This window comes from Pan troglodytes, chromosome 7 (assembly GCF_028858775.2).
Source record: "Pan troglodytes isolate AG18354 chromosome 7, NHGRI_mPanTro3-v2.0_pri, whole genome shotgun sequence".
NCBI classification, from domain to species: Eukaryota; Metazoa; Chordata; class Mammalia; order Primates; family Hominidae; genus Pan; species Pan troglodytes.
Window position 1 is genome coordinate 48,429,401 of NC_072405.2, and position 24,404 is coordinate 48,453,804.

Sequence of the window (24,404 nt, forward strand, 5' to 3'; positions counted from 1 at the left end):
TATAAGAATCACACAAACATATTACATATTCCTCAAATGTGATACAAAATCAAATTTATAATAAAGGCTTTTATTCAGACATTATCTGAGTTTAGTTATACTACTAAATTCACCAAGTTCATGTGTTCATTGAGCAGATATTTGTATATCCAGGCTATCTTCTAGGTGTTGGGTGAACCAGGTAAATAAACTTTGCACTTTCAAATATTTATATATTGTATAAGGATAAGCAGATATACATATGATAAACATGCATATATAAACATTATAAATGTACGTATTTACTACATATGTAACGACTTAAACTGTTTCAGAGAGTGATAAATACTATGAATAAAAAAAACTGAATTATGCAATAAAGAGTTGGCTGTGGGGGAACCAACCACAAATCACTTGAAAAATATTTAAAATATATGTTACTCATCTCTCTAAATCCTGTTAGACTTTTTGTCTAATTTACGATTCTCCTTCCTCGACTGAATTTGTATATCTTCTCTCTCTTTTATAGAGCTGTTCTCTCTCTGTTCTGATAGGTCTAACACAGCTAGAAAATTCTGATTGAATTCTAAATTAATTTCCTGGGGCTGCCATATGAGTTATCAAAAAGTGGGTTGCATAAAACAATAGAAGTTGGTTTGTTTGTTTTTTGAGATGGAGTCTCACTCTGTCACCCAGGCTGGAGTGCAGTGGCACGATCTCAGCTCACTGCAACCTCCATGTCCTGGCTTAAAATGATTCTCCTGCCTCAACTTCCCAAGCAGCTGGAACTACAGACACACGCCACCATGCCCAGCTAATTTTTGTATTTTTAGTAGAGACGAGGTTTCACCATGTTGGCCAGGCTAGTCTTGAACTCCTGACCTCAAGTCATCTGCCACCTTGGTCTCCCAAAGTGCTGAGATTACAGGCATGAGCCACCATGCCCAGCAAGAAATTTATTTTTTCATAGAAATGTATTCTCCCTATTCTGGAAGCTGGAAGTTAGACATCAAGATAGCAGCAGGGCACGTTCTCTCTGAAGGCTCTTGGGGAGAAATTTTCCTTTACTTCTGCTAGTTGCTGGTGGTGGCTGGAAATTCCTGAAATTTCTTGGCTTACAGATGTATCACTCCAATACATGCCTTCACCTTCACATGGCCTTCTTCCCGGTGTGTCTGTGTCTAAAATTTCCCTCTTCTTTTAAGGATACCATTAACTCATTAGGGCCCATCCTAACCCAGTATGCCTTTAACTTGATTTGATTATATTTGCAAGGACTATTTCCAAATAAGGTCATATTCACAGACTTTGGAGGTTAGGATGCAAACTTATCTTTTTGGGGATACAATAATGGCCTCTATGGGAAGGGGCCATTAGAATGAGGATCTGACTAATGAGAAAAAGAAAGCCCAAGGCAGCCCTGGGGAAAAATACTTCCATGTAAAGGACAGTATAAAAATCCTAAAGATGTTAAGGTTAAGAGGCAGAAAGACCAATGTGACTAAAGGGGGTTGTGGGGGGACAGGGGGGTGGTGCGGGGGGTGGAGAGAGAGAGAAAGTAAGTCAGGCCATACAGGCCATATATGGGGGTAAGAACCAAATCACAGTGAGCTTTGTAAGCTGACATAAGAAGTTCTGATTTTATTTTATTCAACGTGAAGCTGAATAATTTTATTTGGAGAAAAGTTATTATCTATATTTTAAGGAAACCATCACACTTGTTGGCTGGGCACTGTGGTTCACGCTTGTAATCCCAGCACTTTGGGAGGCTGCGGCTGGTGGATCACTTGAGGCCAGGAGTTCAAGACCAGCCTGGCCAACATGGTGAAATCCCCTTTCTACTAAAATCACAAACGTCAGCCAGACTTGGTAGCATGCACCTGTAATCCCAGCTACTGGGGTGGCTGAGGCAGGAGAACTGCTTGAACCTGGGAGGCAGAGGTTGCAGTGAGCCAAGATCGTGCGACTGCACTCCAACCTGGGCCACAGAGCAAGACTCTGTCTCAAAAATAAAATAAAATAAAATAAAATAAAAATAAAACAAAATAAGACACATTTGTGGTAGTTCACAGGAAAAACAGTGGAGCTAGAATGTGGTGGTAGCAGAAGAGTCAGTGGAAGAGAAAAATTTGGGGAAGCTGGTCCATCATTCAGAATTCGTGAAATGGAATGTGAGGTGGGAGGAAGAGGGGAAATGAGATGAGGGAAAGATGCCCAGGTGGGTATTGTTGCCATTAACTAAGACAAGATGGGCTGGGAGGGAAAGAAGATTGTGGACTATGGGGTGGAGTAGAGACTGAGTTGTGGTTTTTTGGTTGTTTTTGTTTTTCCTATGTCTATCTCCTCCATTGGTATAAATTCTTGAATGGAGAAAGTATACTGCTATGGTACAGAGTAAGCACTTGAAAAATATATGAAAAATGTATGTTATCCATCTGTCCAAAACCTGTTAGACTCTTCATTTAATTTACGACTTCCCTTCCTTCTTGACCCCATTTAAATGTTTTCTCTCTCTTTCATAGAGCTCTTCCTTCTTGGTTCTCTTGGGTTTAACACAGCTGGAAAATTATTTGCATGCATAAAGCCCACTTCCAAATGTCTCACACACAGGTGGTGGCTTTGTAGAAAAAGCAGGGACCTAGAGTCACAGGAACTGGGATAGCCATTCCATCTTAGCTATCTAACGTCCTACGCGATACTTAACTGCCCTATAGCTTAGTTATTTCTAGAATTTAACACGTTGCTGTGATAATTGCTTTAGATAATATATGGAGTATAATGTTGTGGCTAAAGCACACCATGAATCAGACATGGGAGAGGCAGAAGCCCCGACTCGGACAATGATTGGCGATGCAGCCGTTTGGTGAAAAGCCATCTGGCTTTGCATTCAGATAGACCCGAACAAAGTCCAAGGCCCTGCGTATTCATTTATTAACTGAGCCTCAGTTTCCACAAATGTCTGACTACCTACCCACCTTGTGGGACTGCGGTGATGATTTGAAAAGTGTATAAAAGGCGCCTAGGACAGGGGAAACATGAAATGTTACCTTCCCTCCCTCTTTCCTCTGCCCACGTGTGGATCCCTGCTTGACAGGATGCTGGGTATTTATGGTAATCATCTATCTAGTGTTCAATTTCAGAGAGTAATTTTTCACACGAGCTCTTCTCCAGCGTTTCTAAAAAAGAAATGAATTCGGCCTCTCTTACTATCGCCAAAATAAAGATAATTGATAACTGAAAGGAATGCCAGGGGTATAAGAGCAAAGTTAGGAAAACCTCTTAACTGTTTCCTAAAATGATGAATGTGTGGTCTAAACCAGAGGTGGGAGTTGAAAAGTGAGATGTCTTCTTGCTCCCTGTAGTTCTCGGGAGGGTGGAGGGGGGTCTCTAAAAAACTAAGTCTTGAGTTGTGCTGCAGTCACTCAAGTCTCAGAGAAACAACAGCAAACTTCTGAAAGGGGGATTGGAGCTCTGCAGCATATCACTCTGATCCTTCTGCTACATCTCTTCTAAAAGATTGCACCCCTCTCAGCTCTAAAATGATCGGATGCCATGCTCATGGGATTTGGTTATAGGTAAAGGATCCAGCAACGAGGTCTTTCTCAAAATACCTGCTAAATAGATGCTGCCATCTGATGTGGTCTTTCATGGTTTTAGTGGCTCCTACGCAAGTAGAATATGATGAACTAAGCCTGAGATTTAGGCAGCATTCTGTTATTTCTTTTCTTTTCTTTTTTTAAAAGTATCTTTTGATATTAGTGACTTCCTGCCAGGAGTACAAAGAGGAAGGAAGGTGAGGGAGCCAGGACAGCCGATTCCGTTTTGACACAGCCTGGGCCTTTTGTGTAACCCCAGGGATTTGGGCCTCAGAAGCATGAAGGGCCAGTGGGCGCGTAACCTCGCAGCTGCTCATGGTACAGCCTCTGGCTGGGCTTCCTACTTCCCTCTGGACGAAGAGCTGGGGATGATCTGCAGCACACTCTGTGAACACAGAACCTGATTGGACAAGGGGAATGTCCGGGAACTCGGTGTTCTGAAGTGTCTTTAAGGTTAGAAAAACAGAATGTTGGTAATGAGCTGGGAATTGAAAAGAGAGAACCAGCCGCAGTTCAAGTGAGCAGAATTTGCCAGAATGCTGTGCATATTTCTTTGGAAAGTCAAAATAAGTGAGCTTCAGACTAGACACTTAGCAGACCCTCAACATATACTTTGTGATTAATGAATAAATGCTCTTTATTCATAAATTGCATGGTTTGTTGTGAAATCCATAAGGATCAATGGTTAAGCAACCAAGTAGAAATTGTCACCAGGAAGGAGAGTTGACTGTAGTTTCGTTGACTGCATGAAGCTGAAGCTCTGCAGTGTGTTAGGAGAGAAATAAGACTTGAATGCAAATACCTGCTCTAAAAAGCACCACTGAAAGTTATTCTCATAAGCACTGATTCTCTATCCTGTTGCAAAGTAGGTTTAACAGAAGGAAAGGCATTCGTCATCCAGAAAGAAGCAGGCAGGACGCTGGAGCACTAAAGATGTACTTTGTCCACTATCCAGATTTGTAGGAGCTCAGCCTTTGGTTTGTTTAATCTAGGCTGGGGCACCAAAAATCAGCTTATGCCCCTCAGAAAAGTTCCTCAACTGTGCAGTCTAATCTGTTAAAAAAGGTTATGATGGTCGGTGGCTCACGCCTATAATCTCAGCACTTTGGGAGGCTGAGTCAAGAGGATCGCTTGAGCTCAGGAATTCAAAACTAGCTTGGTCAACATAGCAAGGCCCTATATTTATAATTTTTTTAAAGGTTATGGTTCCAAGTTTTTGCTATTGTAAATAGTGCTGCAATAAACATACTTGCACATGTGTCTTTATAGTAGAATGATTTATAATCCTTTGGGTATATACCCATTATTGTGATTGCTGGATCAAATGGTATTTCTGGTTCTAGATCCCTGAGGAATCGCCATACAGTCTTCCACAATGGTTGAACTTATTTACACTTCTACTAACAGTGTAAAAGCATTCCTATTTCTCCACATCCTCTCCAGCATCTGTTGTTTCCTGACTTTCTAATAAATGCCCGTCAATGATAGACTGGATAAAGAAAATGTGGCACATATACTCCATGGAACACTGAGCAGCCATAAAAAAATGAGTTCATGTCCTTTGCAGGGAGGGACATGGATGAAGCTGGAAGCCATCATTCTCAGCAAACTAATAAAGGAACAGAAAAGCAAGCATCGCATGTCCTCACTTATAAGGGAGAGTTGAACAATGAGAACACATGGACACAGGGAGGGGAACATCACACACCAGGGCCTGTCAGCGGGTGGGTGACAAGGAGAAGGAGAGCATCAGGACAAATACCTAATGCATGTGGAGCTTAAAACCTAGATGATGGTTTGATAGGTGCAGCAAACCACCATGGCATTTGTATATCTATGTAACAAACCTGCATGTTCTGCACATGTATCCCGGAACTTACAGTAAAATAAATAAAATTTTAAAAAAGGTTATGGTGGTTCCATTCTGTTTACAAAATCTACATGGTAGGACATATGGCATAGTTCAGTCAACATTTCAGCTGAACCCATTTTAATCACTAGAGGGATTATTTAATGTGGGTAGTTTCTAAATAATTCTAAAGTAAAACTTAGAATGCAGTTAACTAGAATAACACTTAATGAGATTTGTGAGAGTATGTAGAATATTATACCTTGAGAAGAAAAATGACAAAAGATAACACAGTAAGTTGACATCAGGGACTTTTCATAAAGTAAAATTATGGGAAAATAAATGAAAGTGAGTACATGCTAATAGGCTCAGTAAATACTTATTTGATATTGTTCAGTGATCAATATCACTTATTTGATATTGTTCAGTGATCAATATCAAACACTTATTTGATATCAAACACTTATTTGACTCAAACTGGGAGCTCCGTTGACCCTTACCCCCACCTCTATCCAGATCACTAGACCCCATTGCATTTACTTCCAATGTTAATCAATGTTCAAAACAACTATAAAGTTCAGAGACTATGATCCATTTCCTCTGCATCTGAGACCTAAAATCCATAATATATCCTTTTTGAGTGCTAATCTATGAGTGATCCTGAAACACATTACTATACTAAAAGCTACGTTCTGTTCCTTCCCAGAACAGCCTTAACCCATTTAGACTGTCTAAAAACTTAGGTTTGACATAATCTAGCAGAAAACTAAGTTTCTCTCTAGAGGTACATGCTTAGATTTTATGCAGTTATATGAACTTGCCCGGCATTTTAGGTAGTCCTAATCGATATATCAACAAATAGTAAATTAGCTGCAGGTCAGTTTTTCATGCCATGCCTTCTAAAACAGGTGGCTGTTGAGTAGGGAGTGTGGTTAGCTCTTGGGAGTGTATTTATCAACTTTTACCCAGAGCTACTCAGGACTTCACCCCATACCCAACAGCGCCACTAGTGTCCTTTGCCATTGTCCTGTTCTCACTACCTTGGTCCTCCAGCTTCCTTTTCATTATCCCTCTATAAATGGAAGAAGGGACACTTTGGGATGTTTGAAGGAGTGACTAACACGACTAATAAACATATATAGTATTTGTTTCTCTAGGAGACAGCAAAGTGGATGGAAGGCATTAGAAATAAAATTGAAACTTTATTTTATTAAGTAGAAGGACAAATACACAAAGAAAGACATGAATGAGTGTCCGTATGGTCTAAATTATTGAGACATTTTTATATGGTCCTACAATTTAGTTAAAGAGATATTTTTAAAACAACTCCAAAAATGATGGTCGTGTAGTGCTGGATTATCAGTGCAGGGTAGTTTTGTTGAAGGTCTTACAGAAAATTGCCCAAAACAGCAGCAGCAACAACTCATTACGCAAAAGTTTATTGAAGAAAATGATAACTATCTCCCCTGCACAGCAGTGGAAAGGTCATTAAAATTATCTAGTTGAGAGGTGTTCAAACTGCACGTTATGGCCCGCTAGTGAGTTCTGAGATCGGTTCCATGGGCTGGGAGCAGTTTTTTGTAAAAAATGATACAATAGAATACAATAGAATGAAAAACAATACAGGGCATAAGGCTAGTAAATTTACTGCTTTTTGAAACTTGTGTTTCAGTTATAATATGTATCAATTATATTTGTGCCCTACACACACACACACGCACACACAAATATCCTTTTTAAAACTTTTTAAATTTTTTTTCTTATACTTTAAGTTTTAGGGTACATGTGCACAACGTGCAGGTTTGTTACATATGTATACATGTGCCATGTTGGTGTGCTGCACCCATTAACTCGTCATTTAACATTAGGTATATCTCCTAATGCTATATCTCCCCCCTCCCCCCACCTCCCAGCAGGCCCCAGTATGTGATGTTCCCCTTCCTGTGTCCTTGTGTTCTCTTTGTTCAATTCCCACCTATGAGTGAGAACATGCGGTGTTTGATTTTTTGTCCTTGCGGTAGTTTGCTGAGAATCATGGTTTCCAGCTTCATCCATGTCCTTACGAAGGGCATGAACTCATCCTTTTTTATGGCTGCGTAGTATTCCATGGTGTATATGTGCCACATTTTCTTAATCCAGTCTATCATTGTTGGACATTTGGGTTGGTTCCAAGTCTTCGCTATTGTGAATAGTGCCGCAATAAACATATGTGTGCATGTGTCTTTATAGTAGCATGATTTATAATCCTTTGGGTATATACCCAGTAATGGCATGGCTGGGTCAAATGGTATTTCTAGTTCTAGATCCCTGAGGAATTGCCACACTGACTTCCACAATGGTTGAACTAGTTTACAGTCCCACCAACAGTGTAAAAGTGTTCCTATTTCTCCACATCCTCTCCAGCACCTGTTGTTTCCTGACTTTTTAATGAACGCCATTTTAACTGGTGTGAGATGGTATCTCATTATGGTTTTGATTTGCATATCTCTGATGGCCAGTGATGATGAGCATTTTTTCATGTGTTTTTTGGCTGCATAAATGTCTTCTTTTGAGAAGTGTCTGTTCATTTCCTTCGCCCACTTGTTGATGGGGTTGTTTGTTTTTTTTCTTGTAAATTTGTTTGAGTTCATTGTAGATTCTGGATATTAGCCCTTTGTCAGATGAGTAGGTTGCAAAAATTTTCTCCCATTCTGTGGGTTGCCTGTTCACTCTGATGGTAGTTTCTTTTGCTGTGCAGAAGCTCTTTAGTTTAATTAGATCCCATTTGTCAATTTTGGCTTTTGTTGCCATTGCTTTTGGTGTTTTAGACATGAAGTCCTTGCCCATGCCTATGTCCTGAATGGTATTGCCTAGGTTTTCTTCTAGGGTTTTTATGGTTTTAGGTCTAACATTTAAGTTTTTAATCCATCTTGAATTAATTTTTGTATAAGGTGTAAGGAAGGGATCCACTTTCAGCTTTCTACATATGGCTAGCCAGTTTTCCCAGCACCATTTATTAAATAGGGAATCCTTTCCTCATTTCTTGTTTTTGTCAGGCTTGTCAAAGATCAGATAGTTGTAGATATGTGGCATTGTTTCTGAGGGCTCTGTTCTGTTCCATTAGTCTATATCTCTGTTTTGGTACCAGTACCATGCTGTTTTGGTTACTGTAGCCTTGTAGTATAGTTTGAAGTCAGGTAGTGTGATGCCTCCAGCTTTGTTCTTTTGGCTTACGATTGACTTGGCAATGTGGGCTCTTTTTTGGTTCCATATGAACTTTAAAGTAGTTTTTTCCAATTCAGTGAAGAAAGTCATTGGTAGTTTGATGGGGATGGCATTGAATAAATAAATTACCTTGGGCAGAATGGCCATTTTCACGATGTTGATTCTTCCTACCCAGGAGCATGGAATGTTCTTCCATTTCTTTGTATCCTCTTTTATTTCATTGAGCAGTGGTTTGTAGTTCTCCTTGAAGAGGTCCTTCACATCCCTTGTAAGTTGGATTCCTGGGTATTTTATTCTCTGTGAAGCAATTGTGAATGGGAGTTCACTCATGATTTGGCTCTCTGTCTGTTATTGGTGTATAAGAATGCTTGTGATTTTTGCACACTGATTTTGTATCCTGAGACTTTGCTGAAGTTGTCTATCAGCTGAAGGAGATTTTGGGCTGAGACGATGGGGTTTTCTAGATATACAATCATGTCATCTGCAAACAGGGACAATTTGACTTCCTCTTTTCCTAATTGAATCCCTTTATTTCCTTCTCCTGCCTGATTGCCCTGGCCAGAACTTCCGACACTATGTTGAATAGGAGTGGCGAGAGAGGGCATCCCTGTCTTGTGCCAGTTTTCAATGGGAATGCTTCCAGTTTTTGCCCATTCAGTATAATATTGGCTGTGGGTTTGTCATAGATAGCTCTTATTATTTTGAGATACGTCCCATCAATACCTAATTTATTGAGAGTTTTTAGCATGAAGTGTTGTTGAATTTTGTCAAAGGCCTTTTCTGCATCTATTGAGATAATCATGTGGTTTTTGTCTTTGGTTCTGTTTATATGCTGGATTACGTTTATTGATTTGCATATGTTGAACCAGCCTTGCATCCCAGGGATGAAGCCCACTTGATCATGGTGGATAAGCTTTTTGATGTGCTGCTGCATTTGGTTTGCCAGTATTTTATTGAGGATTTTTGCATCGATGTAAATCAGGGATATTGGTCTAAAATTCTTTTTGTTGTGTCTCTGTCCAGCTTTGGTATCAGGATGATGCTGGCCTCATAAAATCAGTTAGGGAGGATTCCCTCTTTTCTATTGATTGGAATAGTTTCAGAAGGAATGGTACCAGCTCCTCCTTATACCTCTGGTAGAATTCGGCTGCGAATCCATCTGGTCCTGGACTTTTTTTGGTTGGTAAGCTATTAATTATTGCCTCAATTTCAGAGTCTGTTTTTGGTCTATTCAGAGATTCAACTTCTTCCTGGTTTAGTCTTTGGAGGGTGTATGTGTTGAGGAATTTATCCATTTCTTCTGGATTTTCTAGTTTATTTGCATAGAGGTGTTTATAGTATTCTCTGATGGTAGTTTGTAATTCTGTGGGATCGGTAGTGATATCCCCTTTATCATTTTTTATTGCATCTATTTGATTCTTCTCTCTTTTCTTCATTAGTCTTGCTAGTGGTCTATCAATTTTGTTGATCTTTTCAAAAAAACCAGCTCCTGGATTCATTGATTTTTTTGAAGGGTTTTTTGTGTCTCTATCTCCTTCAGTTCTGCTCTGATTTTAGTTATTTCTTGCTTTCTGCTAGTTTTTGTATGTGTTTGCTCTTGTTTTTCTAGTTCTTTTAACTGTGATGTTAGGGTGTGAATTTTAGATCTTTCCTGCTTTCTCTTGTGGGCATTTAGTGCTATAAATTTCCCTCTACACACTGCTTTGAATGTGTCCCAGAGATTCTGGTATGTTGTGTCTTTGTTCTCATTGGTTTCAAAAAACATCTTTATTTCTGCCTGCATTTCGTTATGTACCCAGTAGTCATTCAGGAGCCGATTGTTTAGTTTCCATGTAGTTGTGCAGTTTTGAGTGAGTTTCTTAATCCTGAGTTCTAATTTGATTGCACTGTGGTCTGAGAGACAGTTTGTTATAATTTCTGTTCTTTTACATTTGCTGAGGAGTCAGTTTTGGAATAGGTGTGATGTGGTGCTGAAAAGAATGTATATTCTGTTGATTTGGGGTGGAGAATTCTATAGATGCCTATTAGGTCTACTTGGTGCAGAGCTGAGTTCAATTCCTGGATATCCTTGTTAACTTTCTGTCTCATTGATCTGTCTAATGTTGACAGTGGGGTGTTAAAGTCTCCCATTATTATTGTGTGGGAGCCTAAGTCTCTTTGTAGGTCTCTAAGGACTTGCTTTATGAATCTGGGTGCTCCTGTATTGGGTGCTTATATATTTAGGATAGTTAGTTCTTCTTGTTGAATTGATCCCTTTACCATTATGTAATGGCCTTCTTTGTCTCTTTTGATCTTTGTTAGTTTAAAGTCTGTTTTATCAGAGACCAGGATCACAATCCCTGCCTCTTTTTGTTTTCCATTTGCTTGGTGGATCTTCCTCCATCCCTTTATTTTGAGTCTACATGTGTCTCTGCACGTGAGATGGGTTTCCTGAATACAGCTCACTGATGGGTCTTGACTTTTTATCCAATTTGCCAGTCTGTGTCTTTTAATTGGAGCATTTAGCCCATTTACATTTAAGGTTAATATTGTAATGTGTGAATTTGATGCTGTCATTATGATGTTAGCTGGTTGTTTTGCTCGTTAGTTGATGCAGTTTCTTCCTTGCCTCAATGGTCTTTACCATTTAGCTTGTTTTTGCAGTGGCTGGTACTGGTTGTTCCTTTCCATGTTTAGTGCTTCCTTCAGGAGCTCTTTTAGGGCAGGCCAGGGGGTGACAAAATCTCTCAGCATTTGCTTATCTGTAAGGGATTTTATTTCTCCTTCACTTATGAAGCTTAGTTTGGCTGGATAGGAAATTCTGGGTTGAAAATTCTTTTCTTTAAGAATGTTGAATATTGGCCCCCACTCTCTTCTGGCGTGTAGAGTTTCTGCCAAGAGATCGGCTGTTAGTCTGATGGGCTTCCCTTTGTGGGTAACCCGACCTTTCTCTGTGGCTGCCCTTAACATTTTTTCCTTCATTTCAACTTTGGTAAATCTGACAATTATGTGTCTTGGAGTTGCTCTTCTCACGGAGTTTCTTTGTGGCATTCTCTGTATTTCCTGAATTTGAATGTTGGCCTTCCTTGCTAGATTGGGGAAGTTCTCCTGGATAATATCCTGCAGAGTGTTTTCCAACATGATTCCGTTCTCCCTGTCACTTTCAGGTACACCAATCAGATGTAGATCTGGTCTTTTCACATAGTCCCATATTTCTTGGAGGCTTTGTTAGTTTCTTTTTATTCTTTTTTCTCTAAACTTCTCTTCTCTCTTCATTTGACTCATTTGATCTTCCATCACTGATACCCTTTCTTCCAGTTGATCGAATCGACTACTGAGGCTTGTGCATTTGTCACATAGTTCTCATGCCATGGTTTTCAGCTCCATCAGGTCCTTTAAGGCCTTCTCTGCATTGGTTATTCTAGTTAGCCATTCATCTAATCTTTTTTCAAGTTTTTTAACTTATTTGCCATGGGTTTTAACTTTCTCCTTTAGCTCTGAGTAGTTTGATCATCTGAAGCCTTCTTCTCTCAACTTGTCAAAGTTATTCTCTGTCCAGCTTTGTTCCGTTGCTGCTGAGGAGCTGCACTCCTTTGGAGGAGGAGAGGCAGTCTGATTTTTAGAATTTCCAGTTTTTATGCTCTGTTTTTTCCTCATCTTTGTGGTTTTATCTACCTTTGATGATGGTGACATACAGATGGGGTTTTGGTGTGGATGTCCTTTCTGTTAGTTAGTTTTCCTTCTAACAGTCAGGACCCTCAGCTGCATGTCTTTTGGAGTTTGCTGGAGGTCCACTCCAGATTCTGTTTGTCTGGGTATCAGCAGTGGAGGCTGCAGAACAGCGGATATTGGGGAACAGCAAATGTTGCTATCTGATCATTCCGCTGGAAGTTTTGTCTCAGAGGAGTACCCGGCCGTGTGAGGTGTCAGTCTGCCCCTACTGGGGTCTGCCTCCCAGTTGGGCTACTCGGGGGTCAGGGACCCACTTGAGTAGGCAGTCTGTCCATTCTCAGATCTCAAGCTGCGTGCTGGGAGAACCAATACTCTTTTCAAAGCTGTCAGACAGGGACATTTAAGACTGTAGAGGTTTCTCCTGCCTTTTGTTTGGCTGTGCCCTGACCCCAGAAGTGGAGTCTACAGAGGCAGGCAGGCCTCCTTGAGCTGCAGTGGGCTCCACCCAGTTCGAGCTTCTGGGCTGCTTTGTTTACCTACTCAAGACTTGGCTATGGCGGGTGCCCCTCCCCCAGGCTTGCTGCTGCCTTGCAGTTTGATCTCAGACTGCTGTGCTAGCAATGAGCGAGGCTCCGTGGGCGTATGACCCTCTGAGCCATGCGCGGGATATAATCTCCTGGTGTGCCGTTTGCTAAGACCGTTGGAAAGCACAGTATTAGGGTGAGAGTGACCCAATTTTCCAGGTGCCATCTGTCTCCCCTTTCCTTGGCTTGGGAAGGGAATTCCCTGACCCTTTGCACTTCCCAGGTGAGGTGATGCCTCATCCTGCTTCAGCTCACACTTGGTGCGCTGCACCCACTGTCTGACAGTCCCCCGTAAGAGGAACCCAGTTCCTCAGTTGGAAATGCAGAAATAATTCATCTTCTGGTTCGCTCATGCTGGGAGCTGTAGATTGGAGCTGTTCCTATTCAGCCATCTTGGCTCCACCCCACTTTTTAATTTTTTTAAATCAGAGTCTCATTCTGTCGCCCAGGCTAGAGTGCAGTGGTGTGATTCCAGCTCACTGCAACCTCCACCTCCCGGGTTCAAGCGATTCAGCCTCTGGAGTAGCTGGGACTACAGGCACACACCTCCATGCCTAGCTAATTTTTTGTATTTTTAGTAGAGATGGGGTTTCTCCATGTTGACCAGGCTGGTCTTGAACTCCTGACCTCAAGTGATCCACCCACTTAGGCCTCTCAAAGTGCTGGGATTACAGGTGTGAGCCACCACACTTGGCTGGTTCTTTTATTATAATAACTGAAACAAACCTGTTACATTATTATATGTGTGTGTAACTTGGTGACATAGGCTACAGGTCATAGGCAAAAAATAAGATAAATAAAAATAAACACTAATCTACTCCCACTAATGACATGCCTCTGCTCTACACCTGCTTGGTTGTCATCCTGACTCTATGTGAATGCCGTCACTGCTTATTCTTTCATGAACTCTCTCTTTAATTTTGCTGAGTCAGAATATGTCTTCCTGGAGCTTGCTGATTAGCCCAATTTCTATCTATCCCTAGATGCCTTTCAGACAAGCTTAGTTTTTCTTTCACACAATAACCCTTCAAACATTTGAACTGAAACATGTTGTCCCTGCTGAGGTTTCACCTCACCTCACAAAGCATTCTGGGCTTCAACTCAGTTGATGTTATGAACCTTTGCTGATTAAATTTCTCTATATACCCTCACCTGTTTGGGCTGCGTATAGCTCTTAGAAAGATAGAATTAGATTGTCCTGCAAAGAGAAGAGCCAGATGTGGCTGCACCCTGATCAGGAAAAGAAAAGAAACAGGCGACGAGCTTCAGGAATGGCGCTGGGTATCATTTACGATACTACTTATAACATCTGGGAAGCTCATATAAGAAGTTTTATTTCCCTTATGGATCCCTCTTGGAGAATGATTGAAGTGTGGCAACGTCACAAAGCTCAGCCAGAAGCACACATTGAGCGAATTGGAGTGAGGACTGGGAAGAGATAGTTCATAAAGACTTATTTTGGCTTTAGTCATAGATTTTAGAAACGCACACGCTAGTGTAAATACATATAAATATCTCATGCTCACTTCCTGAGAAAAACATGCTAGTTTATGTTCACAACTGTTTTCTTTTTAAAGAAGCTATAAATACCAGGGCCTCAATATCTGAATCTGAACAGCTAATTAAAATTTTTAAAAAAGAACAGCTTATCTTCCATTCCTTTTTTAGGAAACATTTCAAATATAGACTGATGGTTTAACAAAAGACAGCTGTTTCATTTCACATGCAAAAACATCATGTGAAAAGAGGCACTTCTAAAAAATTGTTTTGGCTGTAATTCTTTTCAATAAAGTTGCAGATTTTTCACCATAATTCGCCAGAAACCCTTTGAAAATGCATTTCACCAGATTTGTTTTTTGAAATTTGTATTGCTTCAGAATTTATTTCCTCTCTATGATCCAAAATAAATGTTAGAATTGAAATTTCTAAATTAAACTACTACTCTTTCTTATCAGCAATAATTAAAGATTAAAAATGTATTTAACAAAATTTGTTAAAAGAAAAATGTTAGCTGATTAGTTTTAAAAAGAGATCAACCACAGCTATGGAAGAATAGAAACCTAGAATAGGCCTTGTGTGAAAATGACCCCGAACAACTAATTGCTTAGGAGAATGATTGTCACTTCAGTTGTTAAGTATAGAAAAATGAAAGACACTCAACATCAGAAAAATAGAAACAATGCAGCCACTAAGCAGCAGTTTCATCTTTGTATGTTGCTTATCCCTCCCAGGGCTAAATACTAATTATTTTTTATGTGAAAGAATTCTAAAACTATTTAAAATTTACTTCATGCCAGGCATCATTTTGGGTTCTGGATTTATACATAAGTTGAGTGAAGAAAGCTACAGGCAATGTTGACTTCTTGACAATTTTTACTGAAAAAGAATAAAGAATTAAACTTGCATTTCAGATTTCTCCTCTGAGCTCTGGTTTCCTATATTCAGCTGCCTCCTTAGCTGTGCTGCAGGCATTTCAGCTTTACTGCTTTGCATGTCTGAACTCTCGATCTTTCTCTCATGCCCTCTCCACCTACACCTGACCCACCTCAGCCTTCCTGACCAACCTGCTCAAGACTCAACCTGGGAGCTCCGTTGACCCTTACCCTACCCTCTATCCAAATCACCAGATCCCATTGCATTTACTTCCAAAATGCCTTTCAAATAATCTGCTTGCTCTCTGAAACCACGATTGTTCTTTTTTGGTTGTTGTCTTTAATGGCCCAAAAGCCAAAGTGCAAAGGGTCATTACGGGAATTAAATAAAATTGCATATGTTGTTATTTAACATTACTATAAAAACAATCCTTTTATTAAGTGATCTAGGGACTTTGAACATAGTGACAAAGGTAGATCCAATCCCTGCTTCTGATAGAGATAGGCTTTAAATGAGTACTCCCCAAAATAAATGTATGTTTGCAAACTCTAGTAAGTGCTAGTAAAGAAGAGCAATGGGTATATTGGCAGGAATTAGGAAAGCTCAGTGAGCAAAGTGACTTCAGAAGAAAACAAAATCTAAATACTTGAGCAGTTTTCCTTCCATGCCTGTAACCTTTTAAAGACTGCCATTTGCACTTGGGATAACATTTTAAATCTCTAACACGACCTTCAGCACCCTGCAGCATTCGGCTTCTGCCTGCCAATCTAGCCTTGTCTTCCTCTCCTCTCCTCATTTGTTTCTGTTCCCCATATATGTTGTCTTTATGTCTGCTTTTCTGTCTTCTAACTCATTCCTACCACAGGGCCTTTGCACAGGATGTTCCTTCCGTCTCCAAAGCTCCTTGCTGTGCTCTTTCACAGGCTTTCCAGGACGCGACCAATTTAAATGAAGCCTCGCCTTGTTTCTCTTTTATGTCTTTGGATGATTTCATTCGCTAGCATGTGTAAACATTTTCTTCATATAATTACAAGTTTACTTATTTGTTTAAAGTCTCTTTTCTTCTTTAGACCTCATGTTCCACAAACACAAGGGCCATGTCCATTTCCCTCTCAATGTACGCCTGACATGTAGTAGGCAATCAACAAATATTTGTGAATAAATCTATAAATCACTGAATAAGTTCATGAAAAGACAAATGGAAGAAAGCTGCAGTAGAATCTTTAAACTGTAGGAGACGAATAGATATGTGTATAATAAGAAGCTATGCCACGATAGAAAAGAACACAGAATTTGAAATTAGAAAATAAAAGTTCCAGGGTTAGCTCTTCATTTAATTAGCTCTAAGATTTTGGAAAACTCATTTAACTTCTGTAACCTAATGTTTTTTCATCTGTAAAATGAAGATAATACCAGTGATGTAGTGAAAGTCAAATGAGATAATATATGTGAACGTGCTTTTTAAATTTGAACACAGCATGATTTTTTTTGTGTTAAAGCAAAAATGAACAGGGATAATTCAGCTGATGTTTAAAGTACAAATTTCAGATTGCTGGCCTCTACACTCCAGTCGCATTCAGGAAATTGCCGCAGAGGTAAACTAGTGCACAAAGACATCATCAAAGTAAAGTCTGTGCACTTAATTTCTTTTACCTATTAATGTAGTAATTAAATAACTGTTCATTGGATGTACACTGTGTACCAGCTGCTATACCATGCACTAAAGCTATAAGTAAGAATGCACCATCATTTTTAATTTAAAAAGATAAACCTAAGGCACAGTGCATGGCAAAAGGAGGAGCAACAAAGATTAAGGAAACTCTTGGCAGAAAAGATTTTGGAGATATAAAAAAATTTTGGAAATGAAATCAGGTTTTACACTTAGCACGGACATATTGTTTAGCCTCAATGAGTCCAATTCCTTACTTGTGTTGAAAATTAAGGTCAATAATACCTACCTCCAATATGGTTGTAAAGAGTCATTTAGTTATTAGATGTAGAAAACCAGATATACTAGTCACTTAAGAAATTTTTGTTTTCTTCTTTACCTTTTTTTTCTAAAATCTCTTTATTGGACACAAAACTAATGAAGCTCATTTATTGCTGGCAAATAAATACTAAATCTCTTTGTATAATGAACAAATACAGGAAAACTGACGCACAGAAGAAAATACGCTAGACTAGAAGCTGCTTCTTTTAATCAGCCTTCATTATCTTCTGTCTTTACTGCAGAAAGCACAATTCCGTAAGGTGTTCACATGCAATTTGTGAATCTTGCGAATATCTTTTTAGATCCTGTTAACCACATCATTCACTGAAAATATTTATACGAAGAAGGGAAAGAACAGGATGGCAACAGTAAACACCTTTCCAAGCATACATAGTTACCTTTGGCAAAAAGGATCAGCAAATCATAACCTTAGGGCATGTGTCACATTTCTGGGAAACAGAAACTGACATTGTTTTCCTGCAGATGGTCTTGTCCTCTAAACAATTTTGAAACTCCTTAATCTCTCAAATTCATCTGAATGCTTGTAGGCAGTACTCAAGGAGAGCTGTTCAATGTCATGTAAAAATATAATCCAGACTTTCTGAAGACAGAGCTTGCAGCTAATTTGAAAGCAATGCAGGATAGAATTTAAGATTATGAACTTTGGAGTCAAGTAGCCCTGGCTTCAGGTTGTCTTACAGCTGAAGGGTGAGGGGAGTGTATTATTTTCCCATTACTGCTGTAAAAAACTGACATGAATTTAGTGAGTTAAAACAACACAAATTTATTATCTTATAGTTTAGAATGCCAGATGTCTAAAATGGGTCTGCAGGAATCTGTTGTTTCTGGAGGATCTAGGCAAGAATCTGTTTCCTTGCCTGTTTCAGTTTCTAACTGTTGTCCACATTCCTTGGAGCACGGCTCCTTCCTCCATCTTCAAAGACAATAACCCAGCATCTTCTCTCCTTTCTGATCTTCTGACTCCTTCTTATAAGAACTCATGATTACATGGGCTGCCCCGGATAATCCAAGCTAAATCTCCACATCTGGAGATGTTTAACTTGTTCATACCTGCAAAAGCTCTTTTGCTATTTAAAGTTCCCTTTTGCTTATATTCGTAAATTTCAGGGATTAAAACATGGACATCTTATGGAGCCATCATTCCATTTATTCCATCATTCCATTTATCGCCTCAGTTCTCTTATCTTTGACTTAAGATCTGCAATAGTTCCTATTGCAAAGGGTCGTTATGAGAATTAAATATAATTGCATATGCTGTCATTTAACATTACTATAAAAACAATCCTTTTATTAAGTGATCTTGGAACTTTGAACATAGTGAGAAAGGTAGATCTAATCCCTGCTCTTGATAGAGCCTTTAAATGAGAATCCCCCAAATAAAGGTATGTTTGCAAACTCTAATACAAAGTGCTACTAAGGAAGAGTAATGGGTATGTTGGCAAGAATTAGGAAAGCCTCTCTGAGAAAGTAGCTTTTAGTTGAGATTGTATGAATAACCAGGAATTACCTAGCCGAGACAAAAAGTATAAAAGAACATTCCAGAAAAAGGAAAAAGATATGCAAATCCTCACTACAGGAATGAATGTGGTGTATCCAAGGAATCTGAAGGCATAAAGACATAGCAGGTCATGTTCAAAGAGGTCATGCAAAGTTTACGTCAAGAGTGGTTCAATCAGAGCGCTTATTAGGAAATATGGCTCTGGGTGCTGTGTAGGGAATTTGGGGCAAGAGGCAAATCAGGAGAGCCAGGAAAGTGAGTTACTTGATCTTAGTCTAGCAAGAGATGATACAGTATTTTAGGCTGGGGTCCCTAGGAAGCAAACTCTGAGATGCAGATCAGCAGTCAGGTGACTGGTTGTAGAGTGCTGTTGGGATCAATGCCTGCAGATGGGAAAGATGCAGGATTGGACAGAGGGAGATCTCAGCCTACCCTGAAAGGTGCTCTGAAGTTTAGATGACCCCTTAGAGTTGATACGGACAAGGAGAGCAGAATTTTACACCACCATGTGGATCAGTCACTGGATATAGCTGCACCTGGAAGGGAAAAAGGGTACCCTTAGGTGATGTAAACTTCTTCAGTAGTATCAGTCCCCAAAGCGGGCTGATAGCTGAGCACCTGGGAAAATCTTAAAGGGAATTCTGGATCATGTATCACAGCATCCACCATATGAAGGGCTGGCATAAATGGCAATGAAAATAGAGAGAAAGTAGATGGCTTTGGGAACATTTTCTAGATAGAACTGACAGAACTTGGCCATAGATTATGTATAGGGAGAGAAAGAAAAGGAGTTATTAAGGATCATAGCCGGGTTTATTTTATAACAGAATGAATATGTATAACATATTTTTATATATTTGTATTGATTAGTTAGATGAATAAATGAGTTTACACTTCAGAGGCCAGGGCTAGGTAGGGATGAAAATTTAGGAGTAATCAATAAGTAGGGTATCAGAAAAAGCATGAGCCCACATAAGAATCACTTCAAGAAAGAACATAGTATAAGAAGGTTGAGGCCAGGCACAGTGGCTCACGCCTGTAATCCCAGCACTTTGGGAGGCCAAGGCGGGTGGATCACCTGAGGTCAGGAGTTCAAGACCAGCCTGCCCAACATGGAGAAATCCCATCTCTACTAAAAAAAAAAAATACAAAATTAGCTTGGCATGGTGGTTCATGCCTGTAATCCCAGCTACACGGGAGGTTGAGGCAGGAGAGTCACTTGAACCAGGAGGCGGAGGTTGTGGTGAGCAGAGATCACGTCATTGCACTCCAGCCTGGGCAGCAAGAGCAAAACTCCGTCTCAAAAAAAAAAAAAAAAAAGAGAGAACTTTGATAAATCCTTGAGTTATGACAATAATTAAGAGAGGTTTTGTGAATCTCTTGTCCTCTGCTTGGCACATAATAAAAGCTCAGTAAATCCTTGTTGCCATAATAATAATTTTTTTTTTAATTTAGCAAGGGAAACGATGCTGCCACAAAGGTGTGCTATATAGGTCTGTAAATCCATAGCCATAGACAGCAGAACAAAGGGCTCTTCTGGAACCCCTGGAAAAACTGGAATACACATGAGCTATATGGTTGGAGAGTTGACCACTGGCACACCTGGAAATGTCTTTCAAGGAGGCATCCTTCAGAAGAGATCAGCCTGGGCTCCTGTTTGTTATTCATTCCTCGAATCTAATTTTTCAGCAATCTTCTTAGCTTTACCTTCACAATATGCCAGAATTGGATCAGTTCTCACTACCTCCACATTCTCCCTAGTGGAAGCCTTCATCCTCTCTTTCTTGGATTATTGAACATCTCCTGACTAGTCTTCCTGCTCCCCACTCCCTGCTTGCTTCCCTGAAATCTATTCTCTTCTAAGAAGTGTCAGTAAGCTTTTAAAATTATAAGGAAAACCATGCCATTTCTCTGCTCCAAATTCTCCAAAGCCCACCTGTCTCCTAACAGTGTACGAGCTAAATCCACAATCAAAGCCTGTGAGGTTGCACACAGCCTGCTCCTGCCCTCTTTCCACTGCCTACTCGCCCTTACCTCATCTCCTCCCACTCTGCCCTGCTCACTCTGCTCTGACCACACTGGTCCCTGGCTGTTCTCCATACACTCTTTGCACACTCTTTTCTTCAACCTTCTGCACTTGCTCCTCTGACAGCACCCTTCCTACAGATATCCATATAGCTGACTGCCTCCCTCACCACCTTCAAGTCTTTGCACAATGTCTCATTACAAGAAGCTGTGCCTGAATATCCTAGGAAAATCTCAGCCCTCTCCTTCCACTCCTGTACAACTCTGCTTCATTTTTACTCATAATATTCCTTACTCTGACATGATATATATTATAAATGTATGTTTCTTTTTTTTTTTTGAGACGGAGTCTTGCTCTGTCTCCCAGGTTGGAGTGCAGTGGCGCGATCTCGGCTCACTGCAAGCTCCGCCTCCCGGGTTCACGCCATTCTCCTGCCTCAGCCTCCCAAGTAGCTGGGACTACAGGCGCCCGCCAACACGCCTGGCTAATTTTTTGTATTTTTAGTAGAAACGGGGTTTCACCGTGTTAGCCAAGATGGTCTCGATCTCCTGACCTCGTGATCCGCCCGTCTCGGCCTCCCAAAGTGCTGGGATTACAGGCGTGAGCCACCGCGCCCGGCCAAATGTATGTTTCTATTGTCTATTTCCCAGTAGAACATAAACTTCATTAAGGTAAAAAAGGGATACTTTGCATGGTTTGGTTAGGTTGGTTTTGTTTGGTTTACTGTTTCATTTCTAATGCCTCAAAAAGTTCTGGCTAATAACACACCTTTAATAAATATTGATTAAATAAATGAGTGGATAAACGAGTAAGTGAATGAATGAATTAAAATATAAGGAGAGTCTCTAACTCAATTTCCTAGTGAGGTACCTTCCCCACGGTGTCTCCCTTTGCGCATTTTCTAGATCTTACTTGACTAGATAAAAAGAAAAACGAAAAGACCTGTCCTGCTTTCTTAAAGGACTAGAAAGCGGACCAGGCGTAAGATCCACAAAGAGAATCTCCAGGACCCTTTGAAGCTCGCATTTAGCATATGACAACTCCATAGGTCAGTGAGGACACTGGCTGGCTTGAATATTGTGGAAGACAGGAAGAACACATTTATATGCTTCCAAAGAAGTTATTGCTCTATGTCTGGGTAATGCCAAAATAAATTTGAAAACAAAAGATCACCTCGTTCATTTTGGGCACTGTGCACGTAAAACACTTGATTAACTTTTCCTGCTGGCTTTTTTGATAGCTATTGTTGTGGATGTATACACAAGCCTAAGGAGATAGCCTCTACTATTCATATTATTACTACACCCAAATTACAATGGTCTTCAGTAACACTTAGCACTTGTACACAATCTCTGAAAAGTCACCGTTTCAAGCTGTGTCATGTCAGTGTTTTGTATGTAAAATCCCGTCCTAGAATTGATCACACCCCAAATTATTATCCTTGATTGCTCAGCTTTCTCTCAGTAGCTCTGGAGTTGCCCCTGATACGGATGTCCAAAGGGCACTGATGTGGACTGCCAAATGTTTGCAGTGCACTTTAATTACTTCTCTGCGAACGAAAGCTTTCCTGTAGTTAGCAGAACCCCTTGTTCTAACTGTTGTTTGGGAAGATTTGAGAGTCTAAGCAACCTCGTTTATGTCTTATCTTTGCATTTTCCTGTATTCAGCTATTTTCTTAAAGAAAGGCCCAGGTCCGTATTATCCTACTGCCACATAGGAAGTAAAATGAGTACTCACAGCCCTGCGCCTAATCACTGAACACAGCTTTTAGTAATGTTTTACACAAGAACAGGATATTGGCAACTCAACTGTTAAGCCTTTCTGTGATTATTCTTCCTTGAGATCACTCTGATGTCACCAGTGTAATTTGAGCCTGGAGCTTTTGTTCACACTTTAAATAGCAGTCCCAGAATGATTTCACTACAGACTCTCTGGAAAGCCTGGGAGCTGAATTCCGGAAGATCCCCACATCGATGAAAGCAAAGCGAAGCCACCAAGCCATCATCATGTCCACGTCGCTACGAGTCAGCCCATCCATCCATGGCTACCACTTCGACACAGCCTCTCGTAAGAAAGCCGTGGGCAACATCTTTGAAAACACAGACCAAGAATCACTACAAAGGCTCTTCAGAAACTCTGGAGACAAGAAAGCAGAGGAGAGAGCCAAGATCATTTTTGCCATAGATCAAGATGTGGAGGAGAAAACGCGTGCCCTGATGGCCTTGAAGAAGAGGACAAAAGACAAGCTTTTCCAGTTTCTGAAACTGCGGAAATATTCCATCAAAGTTCACTGAAGAGAAGAGGATGGATAAGGACGTTATCCAAGAATGGACATTCAAAGACCAAGTGAGTTTGTGAGATTCTAACAGATGCAGCATTTTGCTGCTACCTTGCAAGCTTCTCTTCTGTCAGGACTCCAGAGGCTGGAAAGGGACTGGGACTGGAAAGGGACCAGGACTGAACAGACTGGTTACAAAGACTCCAAACAATTTCATGCCCTGTGCTGTTACAGAGGAGAACAAAATGCTTTCAGCAAGGATTTGAAAACTCTTCCGTCCCTGCAGGAAAGGATTGATGCTGATAGAAGAGCCTGGACAGATGTAATGAGAACTAAAGAAAACAGATGGCTGGAGATGACATATATCCAGGGTCACTTTGTCAGGCCCTAGGACTTAAATCGAAGTTGAACTTTTTTTTTTTTTAACCAAATAGATAGGGGAAGGGAGGAGGGAGAGGGAAGACAGGGAGAGAAAATATCATGCATAAATTGTTTACTGAATTTTTATATCTGAGTGTTCAAAATATTTCCAAGCCTGAGTCTTGTCTATTGGTATAGATTTTTAGAAATCAGTAATTGATTATTTATTTGCACTTATTACAATGCCTGAAAAAGTGCACCACATGGATGTTAAGTAGAAATTCAAGAAAGTAAGATGTCTTCAGCAACTCAGTAAAACCTTACGCCACCTTTTGGTTTGTAAAAGGTTTTTTATACATTTCAAACAGGTTGCACAAAAGTTAAAATAATGGGGTCTTTTATAAATCCAAAGTACTGTGAAAACATTTTATATATTTTTTAAATCTTCTGACTAATGCTAAAACGTAATCTAATTAAATTTCATACAGTTACTGCAGTAAGCATTAGGAAGTGAATATGATATACAAAATAGTTTATAAAGACTCTATAGTTTCTATAATTTATTTTACTGGCAAATGTCATGCAACAATAATAAATTATTGTAAACTTTGTGGCTTTTGGTCTGTGATGCTTGGTCTCAAAGGAAAAAATAAGATGGTAAATGTTGATATTTACAAACTTTTCTAAAGATGTGTCTCTAACAATAAAAGTTAATTTTAGAGTAGTTTTATATTAATTACCAAACTTTTTCAATACAAATTCTTACGTCAAATATCTGGGAAGTTTCTCTGTCCCAATCTTAAAATATAAAATATAGATATAGAAGTTCATAGATTGACTCCTTGGCATTTCTATTTATGTATCCATTAAGGATGAGTTTTAAAAGGCTTTCTCTTGATACTTTTGAAAAATTTCTTCTATGATTACAGTAGCTATGTACATGTGTACATCTATTTTTCCCAAGCAATATGTTTTGGGTTTAGAGTCTGAGTGAT

At 39.8% G+C, this 24,404-nt stretch overlaps 1 protein-coding gene across 1 annotated transcript; it reads left to right on the top strand.

The window, feature by feature from the left end:
• Nucleotides 1-22,671: 22,671 nt before the first annotated feature.
• Nucleotides 22,672-24,020, top strand: TCIM (transcriptional and immune response regulator). Its single transcript, XM_519724.7, has one exon. It carries the CDS (start codon nucleotides 22,745-22,747, stop codon nucleotides 23,063-23,065), a length of 321 nt encoding a protein of 106 aa, XP_519724.2. The 5' UTR covers nucleotides 22,672-22,744; the 3' UTR covers nucleotides 23,066-24,020.
• Nucleotides 24,021-24,404: the final 384 nt, after the last annotated feature.

Coding starts and splice junctions, on each gene's coding strand:
- TCIM (XM_519724.7), top strand. CDS start 22,745: ATGAAAGCAAAGCGAAGCCACCAAGCCATCATCATGTCCACGTCGCTA.